General features: G+C 33.7%; 2 protein-coding genes across 2 annotated transcripts; both read left to right on the top strand.

The window, feature by feature from the left end:
* The first annotated feature begins 1997 nt into the window (after nt 1-1997).
* On the top strand, nt 1998-4713 carry LOC106712117 (basic juvenile hormone-suppressible protein 2). Its single transcript, XM_014504566.2, has 5 exons — nt 1998-2105; nt 2297-2430; nt 2509-3342; nt 3418-3590; nt 3677-4713. The coding sequence occupies exons 1-5, from the start codon at nt 2027-2029 to the stop codon at nt 4704-4706; spliced, it is 2250 nt and encodes a 749-aa protein (XP_014360052.2). The 5' UTR covers nt 1998-2026; the 3' UTR covers nt 4707-4713.
* A 5274-nt stretch (nt 4714-9987) lies between these two features.
* On the top strand, nt 9988-13430 carry LOC106712107 (hexamerin). The gene is made up of 6 exons (XM_014504556.2): nt 9988-10084; nt 10367-10509; nt 10588-11376; nt 11462-11586; nt 11690-12915; nt 13243-13430. The coding sequence occupies exons 1-6, from the start codon at nt 9988-9990 to the stop codon at nt 13428-13430; spliced, it is 2568 nt and encodes an 855-aa protein (XP_014360042.2).

Raw genomic sequence — 13430 nt, 5'->3', positions numbered from 1 at the left:
AGGCTAATTTGATAAAGATAAATATGAAATTAAATTTTTGGAAAAATTTTACCCCCAAGGGTGCTAAATTACAATAGAGGATGAAATTTTGTTTGGCAATATATTCGGTTTTGTTGAATGTTTTCTTTAATATGTTTTGCTATTACCCTTACCAATATTTAGTCTAGAGCCTGAGGAAGGACATAGGGCACATTTTAACGCGAAAAAGGGTTTGCAAGGGGTTGAACGTGGGGGTGAAAGTTTGTATGGAATTATCGTCATTTTTACAGTTGGAAGTTTGAAACTTATTTTTGAGGTTGCTAATTCTATATAAATAAATAGGAAATTAAATTTTTGTAAAAATTTTGCCCCCAAGAGTGCTAAATAACAATAGTGGATGAAATTTTGTTAGGCAATATGTAAGGTTTTGGTGAATGTTTTGTTTAATATGTTTTGATGTTACCCTTACCAATATTTAGTCTAGAGCCTGAGGAAGTACAAAGCCTACTTTTTAACGCGAAAAAAGGGTTATAAGAGGCTGAAAGTGAGGGTGGAAATTTGTATGTAAGTATCGTCATTTTTACAGTTAGAAGCTTTAAACTTATTTTTTAGGCTGCTGATTTGATATAAATAAATATGACGTTTGAAATTTGTAAAAGTTTTACCCTCAAGGTTGCAATGTAACAAAACGGAATAGGGGATGAAATTTTGTATGGGAAGATGTTTATGTGAATATTTTGTAAGTTTAATATTTTTTGGCATTTTTTATAAGTTTATGTAAAAAAAACAACAACATAATTCTCGACCCGTAACCCAGAGGGGTAGGCAGAGACCCAGGACCTACATTTGGCGCGGTCTGGGCACACCTCTTTCTATGTTCTTCTATATACATCAAAGCATAGCACGTTGGTTAAATAAAATAATTAGCTCAAAAAAAATGCTACCCAAAATAGTATTTCACGCGGACGAAGTCGCGGGCACAGCTAGTAAGTTATATAATAGAACTGATTCTGCGTTCGTAATATCAGCACTATTTTATAACTAGTGAATGGCAAAGAACACATCTTTATAGCATCCAAATTCGCTAAAATAGCGAAATTTCAACTGTCTATAGACATTTACAACTTGAACGGTAGCAGATGCGTTGCCTACCTTTAATAAACAGATGAGGGAAAGCGCTGAAAGTGGATTCCTATACAACCTCCCCCGACTACACTTCCTTCCTTCTTCTCCCGAATACACTTGCCCTTCCAATCCTTTCCTTATTAGAAACTATTGGGACGAACAAGAGGCCTCCGGCACACACCCATTATATGCAACGCATATTTACTTCCACTTAATGCATGTCTTCTGTATTGCACCAGTCGAGCGGGCCATTCATATAGTAGCTAATGCTGTTGCGTACTCTACAACTGCTAAATTCAAAAAGTATATCAAAATCACTTCGCAGAATGGCTTCCCCTGTATTTTTCTAATAATTCGTAAAGGTACTCTGGAAAATGTATAGGCTATATCCTTGGCAAGGCTCTTCTTTTAAGCATGCATGCGCTATTTGGTTAAGGTCTGCCAATGGAGTAAGTCGTGATACAACGCTAACATGAGTTTCAGTAAAAGCAGGAGTAACATATGTGATATAAATCGCTCAACTGACCTCTTAAAGGAATATATGTCCATGTTTAAACATATTTTTCAAAACAGTATCTTACAGCTAAGTAACTAGACATTGTTTCACCATCTTCGTGCGTTATTTATTTATAATATTCAATCTCCCTTAACCTACTTATATTATTTTTAAATAGATTACAATTAAAGGTGGATGATAAAGATGAAGCTTGACTTGTTTATAGATATAAAATACATTGTAAGAAATTCGATACTTTATCAATAGAGAAACATTGTTGCATTACGAAGAACGTCCTTTGTTAATATTTATCAAAAAAGAAAACAATCGTAGGTAAGGTCGCTTGTAATAAGGTGAAATTGGGATATAAATACGAGGTTCACGGTGAAAGAAGCACAGTCAAGAGAGCACAGGCTCGACTGCAAGATGAAGTCGATTGCTTTGTTGGTGTTGGGCCTGGCCGCCATGGCCTCGGCTCACATTGATTTGGACGTGCATCTGTCAGGTAAGATTTATAAGAATTTTTATCAAAGCCATCTTGATATCAGAAGAATTATTCGCTTGTAGAATTTCTATGCGCTACTAAAATTCAAGTCTAATTAATAATAACAGTATATTTGTTATCCAGTAGAAAGATTTTTTTCAAAAGCTGACCAGTGTATACAGATAAATCTAATGATATATTCTTCTTTTTAGTCACGATGGATATTAAGCAGAAGCAAATGTTCATTTTGAAATTACTGAACCATGTCGTTGAGCCGGTGATGTACGAGGACATCAAAGAAATTGGAATGAACTTTAAGATCGAAGAAAATGTTAACTTATACACCGTAAGTTTATTATCACACAATGATTTTTTTTACTCTAGAATATTATAGCATATAACCAAAGGCCATTATATTTTCTAGAGAACTGACGTCGTTAAAAATTTTGTCAACTGGGTAAAAATGGGAATGCTGCCCCGTGGTGAAATATTCACTATTCATGTCGACCGCCAACTTAAGGAAGTCGTCTCCATGTTCCACTTGCTCTACTACGCCAAAGACTTCAATACGTTCATAAAAACGGCTTGCTGGATGCGCCTCTACATGAACGAGGGTATGTTCGTGTACGCTCTCACAGTGGCAGTCAGACATCGTGAAGACTGCAAGGGAATTATTCTGCCGCCTCCTTACGAAATCTACCCGTACTACTTTGTACGTGCCGACGTTATTCAAAAGGCTTATCTATTAAAGATGAAGAGAGGACTCTTAGACGCTAAGCTTTGCGATTTCTACGGTATCACGAAGACTGACAAGGGCGTCTATGTTATTGACGAGAACATTTTCGACACACGTGTTTACCTTAGCGACGAAGACACGCTCAGATATTTCACTGAGGATATTGATCTAAACACTTACTACTATTACTTCCATGTGGACTATCCCTTCTGGATGAAGGATAACGTTATTGATAAACTAAAAATGCGTAGGTGGGAGCTCAATTTGTATGTTTGGCAGCAAATCCTAGCAAGGTACTACCTGGAACGCTTGTCCAACGGACTGGGTGAGATTACTACATTGACATGGAACAAACCCATTAGAAAGGGTTACTGGCCATGGATGCTACTGCACAATGGTGTCCAATTACCACTAAGACCGAACAACTACGTTCTTGTTGGTGACAAGGATATCAACGTTGTGCGTTTAGTCGAAAACTACGAAATGATTATTAAAGATGCTATCATTAAGGGTTACATAGATGTAAGTATTTCATAACTTGTAAAATCTAATTTCGTTTATTTCCATGACAATAATCTTCTTTTTTATAATGAATAGATCAATGGTATCCGATTGGATCTGGTCAAATATGAAGATGTTGAGACTCTAGGAAAGATTGTTTTCGGAAAAATCGACAAGGTTGAAGTTGACAAATTCCACATCGATGCTTACCGCTATCTGCTTATCATCATGAAATCCGTAATGGGACTTAATACGTTTAATTCTGACAAGTAAGTTTCAACCTCAACTTCCTTTTCATAATAGGATAGGAAATTTTTGTTTATAAAAATTTTTCACATGTTTCGTCTCTTTTCAGATACTTTGTCACACCAACTGTTCTCGACATCTATCAAACTGCTCTCCGTGACCCGATCTTCTATCAACTACAGAAACGTTTGTGTGACTTGCTGATCCTATTCAAGAAACGACTGCCCTGCTACACAAAGGAGGAACTCTTCTTCCCTGGAGTAAAGATTGATAACATCGTTGTTGATAAATTGGTAACATACTTTGACAACTACCTGATGGATATGACAAACGCCGTTACATTAACTGGTGATGAACTTAAAAAGACTACCTCAGATATGGTATTCTTGGTACGCAAACGTCGTCTTAACCACCAACCGTTCACAATCACACTTGATATTCAGTCCGATAAAACTGTTGACTGTGTGGTGAGGTTATTCTTGGGACCGAAGGAAGATCACTGGGGCCGCTTGATTGATCTCGACCAGAACCGCGTAAACTTTGTCGAATTAGACTCATTCCTTTACAAATTGAACACTGGCAAGAACACCATTGTCAGAAATTCGATGGACATGCACAACTTGGTGCGCGATCGTATCATGACACGTGACTTGTGGAAGAAGATTGACACAATGACCGATATGAGGGATCTGCTAATGAAGGACTTGAGGAACTATCACACTGGATTCCCGACGAGGCTCCTGTTACCTAAGGGTCGCATCGGCGGTATGAACTTCTTGCTGTACGCCATCGTAACTCCGTTGAAGTTGGTTGATAACGTTGACATAAACATACTTGATACCAACCGCAGAGACTTGGTTGTAGATTTCAGGTCCACCGTTCTTCTTGACAAAATGCCATTAGGTTTTCCGTTTGACCGTACTATCGATGTTGCTAAGTTCTTAACACCTAACATGAAGTTCGTCAATGTTGTGATCTTCCACAAGAAGCAAGTCTGCGATATGAAGACCAGATGGGATCGTTGGGTGCTGAAAAACTACAATATGATTGACCGAACTATAGTAGGAGTGGACGATTACATGACAGATGTTGACATCAATAAAAAGGTAGACAAAGATGTTAACCTTTTTGACTTGTAAATATAAAAAACCTTCCAAAAAAAAAATGTTCTGTCATAGAGTATTTGAGACTAATATAAAAATAAAGAAGCAAAGCATTGTAAAAAAGATATAAATAAATACATGTGTTAATTATGCAATTTTGTTTTACCTTAAAAATCGTTTATTTTATGTTATTTCATACATTCTTTAAGTACTGGCCTTAAAAAAATATTTATTTAATCTAATAGCTAGCTGAATCGCCAAATTATGCACTGTTAGTACTCATACATAAATAAATTTCACTGCAAAGGATAACAACAAATAAATATAAAATTTAACACTTGAAAAATGTCTACCTAAATTACCTATACATTGAGTATGTACTATTTTTCCAGGCCAAACTGGCACGTGCGATATCTGGCCTAATATAAAAGCTTTCAAAGTTTTCCTCTCAATTCAATTTACACACACGACACGTTTCACTTGTCAACAGAGCCGTGCCGATAAATTGAGGAGACTGCAGTTTTACGTAAATATTTGTAAAGACCGCCTAAAACTAAATAGATTTCAGCAAAAAATTATACATCCGCGCATACATATATTATATTGCTTAAATATTTTTCAAATCCAAAAAGGATGATACTGTTAGCAAGTTCGAGTGGTAAAATATGGTACTACGTAGATACCTTCTAAAATGCTGGTTATTTCAAAAGAAAACATAAAGTGCTCAAAACTTCGAAATGAAGACATTAGCGATTAATTCCGTAATTTTGTTGTTTAATTTATTGATCTATTATAGTGTCAAAACTTACACTTTATGGTTCAATCCGGAGAAAAATTAGTGCATATTGGAATTGGTATTTTACGGAGAACATTCTGTTCTTTTTTTCGGTGATAAAAATTATATCATATCAAGAATTTTAATAAAATATATGTTTGACATAGTTCATTAATAGTATTACAAAACGTAATTTCAAATCCCAGAATGATAATCGCCCTCTGTTGGAGACTTTGAAATTCATTTGAAGTTACACTTTTGTTACTAGATGGCATAATTTATTGTGGAACTTTCTGTCATTAAATTCATTAACTTGAATTTATAAATTTATTTTTGCAAAGTCAAATTGCTAAAGATATTTTTATTCCATATTTGTATTTAATCATACTATCATACTAATATTATAAATACAAATGTTTAGATGGATGAATGGATGGATGTATGTTTGTTTGAAGGTATCTCGGAAAACGGTAAACGGCTTAACGGGTCTGAATGAAATTTGGCATCGATATAGAGCATAGCATAGAAGAATATACAGGCTACTAACAAAGTTTGTTTTTAGTTCCGCGCGGACGGAGTCGCGGGCGACAGCTAATATTCTATATTCAGCAGTAAGCAGATCAAGGCTGATGATGGTGATGACTATGATGAAATTTATTTATTTACTTTTTCTGTTTATTGTCGTTACAGTATAGGAAAATTAAAAATAAAAAACACAGCTAAATCACAATGAATAGAATCATATGTGCCTATTTACTGCATTTGTGTTTCTAAGTTTACGCAACAGATGGCATATTTCTTAAAATCGGAAATGTACGAGTACCTAAAAAGTTCTTAACCAGATTTGAAATTCAAAATTGGAGAATAGTCAATCTTGCTAATATTATAAGTGCGAATAATTTTTATGGATGGATGGATGGATATATGTTTGAAAGTATCTCCAGAATGTCCGAACAGATCTTGATAAAATTGGGCATGGATATAGAATATAGTCTGGAAGAACATACAGGCAAGTTTTTTTTTTAATTCCGTGCGGACGGAATCACGGGCGACAGCTAGTGACTTAATAATTGATAGGATTTAAATTTTAAAATTGAAGCAGCTACGAGTTCTGCATTCAATTTATAACCGACATAAAATTCACGTCTACGTGTTACCGGCATGTTAATATTTACTATTTAAATGCTATCCTATATAATGTCATAAAGTTCTAAAATATTTTTTCCAACGACCTTGATAACAATGTAGCAATAATACAATCAAATATAGACTAGTCAGACTAGTAGACCTTTGATTATAATGTGTGATAATATTTAGATACACAGGCCTTACAATCATTTGTTCCAAGAGTCTTGGCACGCAGACGTCGAAGAATTCCATTAGCAGTCGCTCAAAACAAACGGTGGCAACATGACAAGGTGCAATCAGGGATATTTGGCGGCGGAGCTACATCACCTATTATTACTAATACATTATATTTAGAACAATTAAAATTATTGCCACTCTTATTTCTGTAGCTTTATAGTTACGCCTTTTTTGCTTTTTCCACTTTTAAATTAGGTTTATTTTAATAAATAAAAATCAGGCGTGAGCATTTAAACCAAAGACAGAAATGAACTAATTCATTACAATACCAATTTATCTAAATAAAAAGTCTCAAAAGACAAACTAACACTTATCCTCAAAAAATCACGTTTAGATAACGATGTGTCTAAAAATTAAAAGTTACTAACTATAAGTTGAACAACCAAAATTTGTTTTCATAAATTCCTTAATAGAAGGTACGTCTATTCAATGTTATTAAATAGACGTGCATTTAGTAAATGTATAGTAAAATATTATACCGTTTACAAGTATTTGCTTACGGATCTGGATAGTGTTGTTTACACTACGAGTCCTTGATACAGCTTCTGATATTTCCTCTGCTTTATAATGTATGCATCATATCGAATTGAAGAATGTGTCAACAATAATACTACAATTGCATAATACGGCGTGTCTATCTTACAACTTCAATATAATCAATTTAAGAGGTATTATTTTTGTATACTATAAGGTGAAAAATGATAAAGCGGCGGACTGAATTTCTCGAAAAAGCGATGCGGCCATTGCCCAAAGATATTTGCAATTGCAGATGCGTTGCCTACATTCAATCAAAGGAGGACGGGATGCAAAGTAACAGGATATTTTATTTTCCTATGCGCCTTTGCCCCTACTCCGCCAAATCCACTTTATTTTCCTATCATTGACTTACAAGAAAAGGGTGGGAAGGAAACGAGGACTAAATTTAGGCCTCCGAAAATTATCATCTTTGTTGTCTTTAAAATATTTACACAGTGTCTACGTGAAACTTAATTTTCAAACTTAAAAGGAATATAATAGATAAGGGATTTCCTAAAAGATCTTACACCTGATGGGTAGACATACTGATGATATATATTTAGTATTATCTGAAACCAACCAGTATGAATGGGTATTGAAAATATTATCTTTGGCCGGAATTCAATTTCATAATACACAAGATGCATTTGTTGACCAAGAATAGGTTAGAACTGACTTACCGTAGAAATCCTCTGCCATATCTTGTAATAACATATATCGTAGTTCCAGTTTATTAAAGAAAATGAAAGGGGTAACTATACTATATGTATTAATACGATACGGCGTTCTACGGTTATATTTGCAAAGTCGATGTTGACCCAATAAAGGCTAATCCAATCAATATTTCGTTCTATCAACTTGGAATTAAATTGATTGTAAATAAATTAATAAGGAAATGGAAATAGTTGAAGCTAATGTTGGCAGCATTATCGAAAGACATTAGTGCGGCGTAGTAAAATTAAATGAATATGGATCAATGCCAGTCGAAACATAAAGCATAATTAAAGACGAAAATAAATACAACGACCTAATAGCTTAATTAGATCAATGAATCAGACAGATGTAATGGCAATTAATTAATTCGTCAAACAAAACCTGAAAAAGAAAAAGTTAAATTGCATTTAATCACTAATTTGATGTAAAAATACGAGGTTATCCCCAAATGCACAGATTTAGAAACTACGTAATTTGCTGGTATATATATATCGATATTATTGAAATTAACTCAAATTTTTTTCTTTAGCTAGAAGTATTCTTTCTAGATCTTTACTAGGAGATAGAAATGATTATATTATTAGTTATGCTGTTGACGTTGGAGATTCAGGACATTCTTGGTGAAAAATGAATATTTTGAAGGATCCATAATTTGGCTTAGGCGTTTTGTAGAAGCTGATGAAGTTACAGACTAAATAAGTGTAATAAACTGCGTTAATATGACGAAATACTGCTATAACTACATTAAAAAACAACGTGATTATTCATAACAAGTTTGTGATAGGTCAGTGCGTTGACATTACAATTGGATAGCGTCGCAGATTGTTTATAATTCTTGTTATGACATGACCTGTAATAATTTTGTAACTGATAAAGAAAGGATGACGAACTCAAATAATGGCATATTTCTATTTAATTTATCTACTCTCACGCTATTTATCTACGGGGGTTGAACAGAATTTATATTTTGATTAACATATAATCTTGGTATGATGTTCAAGGCCTTTCGCCATCATTTTTGTAAAAAGTTGTAAACTGTGCCGATAACGGAAAAAATGTTATATTCTAACTTATTCCGAAGTTCATATAAGTACCGTTGAACAGATTACACTCTCGTCTATATTAAATTAATATAAGTTAACATAATCAAAGTCATAATTTTATGAAAACGTTAACAATAAAATATATTACCAGATGCATAAATATCAATGGCAATACTTTAAAACGACGTGTTCGAACAGTTGAACAATTCAGAGAAACAAATGACTTTACTTTCTTTTTAATTCACAAGGTACCAAAGCCACGGCCACCTGAAGTCGCCGAAATAGCGAAGCGACCGATGCCACTAGGCATCCGCAATTTCAGTTGTGTTGCCTAACTCTAATCGAACGAGGGGACGCACAGAAAGAGAATATTTCGCCTTCCTATGCATTGCATTCTCCGTCAAATTCACTTCCCCGTCCTATCCATTCATTTTAAGAAAAAGGTGGGAAGGGAAAGAGGACTAAAATTAGACCTCCGGTAACACACTCATCAAACGAAACACGGAATTGCTTCCACTTCACGCTTGTCTTCTGTAAGGTCGTAGTATTGCACCGGGCAAGCCGGTCTATTCGCGCAACCGATGCTATTGTTGCTGGCGTCTACCACTGTTACTGTCTGTACCAGAAAAATTCTTAAGATAATGTTTGATAGCATTCGAAACCGTCTGATTCTAGTTCTAAGAGGTACTTATTTACCATTCCTGGCGTATCGGTTCAATATGATTGACCTCTTATGCCAGTGACTTTGTAATGTTGCGTATTAGTCATAACAAACAAAATTGTCATAAAAAATATAGTGCATTGAACTATTTATCTATTTATTTTCCAGAATAACTAATTCATTGCCCTTAAAATAAGAGTATATATAAAGCAAAGAGCGAAATAACGAATCAGTCGTAGTATAATGTTTCAATTAACATTATTAGTGCTAGCTGCTGTCTCTGTGGGGACTTCAGGATACCTTATTAAGGTTCCTACAACACCATGGCAACCGAGAACAGGTAAAATATTAATTCTGTACTAAGCATTTACATGAAACTCTTTAGCGGTCGGCAGAAATTAGAAGGTTTACCGTTTGAAGGTTTCTAACAATTTTAAATATTTTATGTGTGTTTTTATTTGATTTTTGGCAGACTGCGAGGGAGGTAAAACTAATCTCATTACAAAATCAGAAAATCAAGATTTTTAATTTCCATACCGTGCCGCCCTTCGCCTTGACACGAAATCAAACACTTCTTTGGGCGCTCTTATCTTTTCCAGTATAAAATTTTTCTTTATTTCAGTTCCAGTTCAGAAACAAGACTGGGTGTATTTTCAAAGACGTTTAATGCCTTTATTCGAAAATGTTTGCGATGACAGCAGTGATTTACTGGTAACAAGTTTAAGTAACGATTTTGAAAAGGATTACGAAAATGGAAATTATCTGGTAAAACTTATTATAATTTATTATAACTTTTTATTGTTAATTAAAAATGCTAGGTAAATGATTTAATACTTATTCCAGAATCCAGATGTAATAACCACTCTACAAAATTATAAGAGTTCAAAGGGATTTCTACCTAAGGGTGAAATATTTACAGAATATAACCAAGATCATATAGCCGAATTGAAAATAATATTCGAAGTTTTTTATTTTGCTAAAGATTTTGAAACATTTTACAAAGCAGCTGCTTGGGCAAGACAAAACATTAATTGTGGTATTTTCGTTGATGCAATATATCTCGCAATCTTGAATAGAAAAGACACAGAAAAAGTTTCTATCCCACCACCTTACGAACTGCTTCCCAATTATTTTGTTAATAAAGAAGCTATTATCAAAGGTTCATTATTATCATCAGATGAACAATGGTATATTACTGAAAATGTCCGTGAAGACGGGAACTCATATATTGTTGATGCTGAATATTCTGACGGTCCTTACGAAGCTAGTCAACAGTCTTTAACGTACTTTCATGAGGACATGGGATTAAACACTTATTACTTTTTAAACAAATTAAATTCATTTCCGTGGCTTAATGTTTCATTAGGTGACCGACCTAAATTAGGAGAAAATTTGTATCACACGTTAAAACAGCTCGCAACCAGATATAACTTAGAAAGATATTCAAATGGTCTCCCAGAACTAGAAGATTTTGACTGGAATACAAAATCGATGATACCTTACAATTCGATGCTCATTTATTCCAACGGAAAAGATTTTGCACAAAGTAATTTAGCTGATTTACTTGATAACGAAGACTTTACATTACTGCAAAACATAGAAGAAAATATTGTAACAGTTGCCACCCATATGGTATGTTTTTTTAAATAAATTATATTATCATTGCGTAAAATTACAAATATATTCTTTGTGTATATTAAAAAATAACAATTTTCAGAGAGACAAAGGCTTCGCCAAAGAAGAAATTGTAAATCAATTAATGGATATCCTAGTACTAAGTAGTAAGAGCTACCAAAATTTGGCATACAAGCTTCTTGGCACCGACTTTACTTCCGAACAAAAGTGAGAATAATAATGTTTAATGTTATTATACTCTTTCATTATCGTAAGTAAGCGACAAATACTTGAGACTCAACTTTTATAATAATCATACTTATTTTTACAGAATACCTTCGGTGTTAGCACACTACTTAACTGCAGTAAGAGACCCTTTATTCTGGAAGATTAACAAAAAAGTAGTGGATTTAGTTGATCGTGCTCTAAGTATATTACCGGGTTATACCAGAAACGACTTAATCTTCCCTGGAGTTGAAATTGTAAATGTAGATATCAAAAAAATGATGACCTCTTTTGAATACTTTGAATTCGACGCAACCGATGCTCTTAAAACTTCGACAAATAATAGCAAATTTCTAGTTAAGTTCGGGCAGTATCGATTGAATCATAAACCATTTTCAATAAAACTTAACATTTCCTCTTTGGTAACACAAAAGGGATTTGCTAAGTTATTTATTAGCCCTAAAGTTTTTCCTGGACAACTTGGTCAAATGAAAAATCTATTCTTTTTGCTTGATTGTTTTGAAATCAACCTCAAAAGAGGTAAAAACATGATAACTAGGACTTCAGATGAGATGAAACTATCACCTGAATTGACATCCTTAAAAATTATAAAGAAACAGTTAGAAGACGCAGAATTTGGATTAAACGCTCTACCACTTAAAACGGTAGGATCTAAGACAGGATTCCCTTCGCGACTTGTACTTCCTAAAGGTTCTGAAAATGGTTTACCATTCCAAATATTTGTCTTTATAGCTCCATACATAAAACCAGCAGTCAATGGACGTATTGCAAACGTAGAATATAATTTCGATTCTATGTTGAATCCGGGTTACCCCCTGGATCTGAATATTAATATGCATCAACTTCTAGATCTTCCTAATTCTCTTATAAAAGATGTTATTATAACACACAAAGTTGAAAATAAACCTGTAAAAGAAGTTGTTGATGTACCAGAAACTTCTAACACTTGGACGAGTAGTGAAATTGAACCAATTGGATTTTTTAAATCATCAGCTCGTCAAAGTTTTAATGCGAATAAACAACCATTTGATTACAAATCAAAAAAGGGCCAATATGGTAAAAAAGATGATTATTTGGCAGGAAGAACTAACTACAAGGTAGATACGGAAGATATTTCTGTAATACCCGCATCTTATTATACCGATTCAATTAAAAAACAATACTTAGCTGGAAACGAAGAAAATAAAAATAAAACATTTTCACTCGATGAAGACATCAGTAAAACTATATATAAAATAAATTCTATGGAAACTGATTTTTCAGAAAAACCAAAAAATGAAGAAGAATTTGACGAAATTTTAAAAAAGAGCAGTGAAATACAAAAACCGCTAAGAATTTTGAAATTATCCTCAAGACCGGATTTTACTATGAAGAGGGAACCTTTTGATTACAAATCAAAACGAGGTCAATACGGAAAAAAAGATGATTATTCAGCAAAAAGAGGAAATTATACCAAAAACTGGCGTGACAATTTTAAAGAGACTTCAACAGAGAATGTCATAGACATATCAACCAATAAAGTGGTACGTGATCTTGAAATAAAAGTTAAAGAAGACTTGAACACTAATATTAAGGATTTCGATAAAATTATCTATTCCTCAAATACTGATAAAAACGTTTTTAAGAATGTAATTAAAGATACAGAAAAAAGTGACATTTTACAGAAACCGACAAAAGAACTGATAGAAGAATACAAAGTGGATGATATTGTGACTGAACCTGGTGTAGTTATAATATCGAAGAAACGTAATCCAACTGTGTATGATTTTCTCTTTACTAATCCTTTCGACAATTTTGATAGTACAGAGGAGAAAGTTTATTATTAA

The sequence above is a fragment of the Papilio machaon genome, chromosome 15, assembly GCF_912999745.1.
Source record: "Papilio machaon chromosome 15, ilPapMach1.1, whole genome shotgun sequence".
NCBI classification, from domain to species: Eukaryota; Metazoa; Arthropoda; class Insecta; order Lepidoptera; family Papilionidae; genus Papilio; species Papilio machaon.
The sequence above is the reverse complement of the archived record's forward strand: the minus strand, read 5'-3'. Positions and strand labels throughout refer to the sequence as shown.

What these genes read in the sequence shown, in the direction of transcription:
- LOC106712117 (XM_014504566.2), top strand. Translation starts at nt 2,027, where the DNA reads ATGAAGTCGATTGCTTTGTTGGTGTTGGGCCTGGCCGCCATGGCCTCG. An exon ending in AAAATGTTAACTTATACACC is followed by an intron (nt 2,431 to 2,508) that starts GTAAGTTTATTA and finishes TATATTTTCTAG; the next exon opens with AGAACTGACGTCGTTAAAAA. An exon ending in TCATTAAGGGTTACATAGAT is followed by an intron (nt 3,343 to 3,417) that starts GTAAGTATTTCA and finishes TATAATGAATAG; the next exon opens with ATCAATGGTATCCGATTGGA.
- LOC106712107 (XM_014504556.2), top strand. Translation starts at nt 9,988, where the DNA reads ATGTTTCAATTAACATTATTAGTGCTAGCTGCTGTCTCTGTGGGGACT. An exon ending in ACCATGGCAACCGAGAACAG is followed by an intron (nt 10,085 to 10,366) that starts GTAAAATATTAA and finishes TCTTTATTTCAG; the next exon opens with TTCCAGTTCAGAAACAAGAC. An exon ending in TAACAGTTGCCACCCATATG is followed by an intron (nt 11,377 to 11,461) that starts GTATGTTTTTTT and finishes AACAATTTTCAG; the next exon opens with AGAGACAAAGGCTTCGCCAA.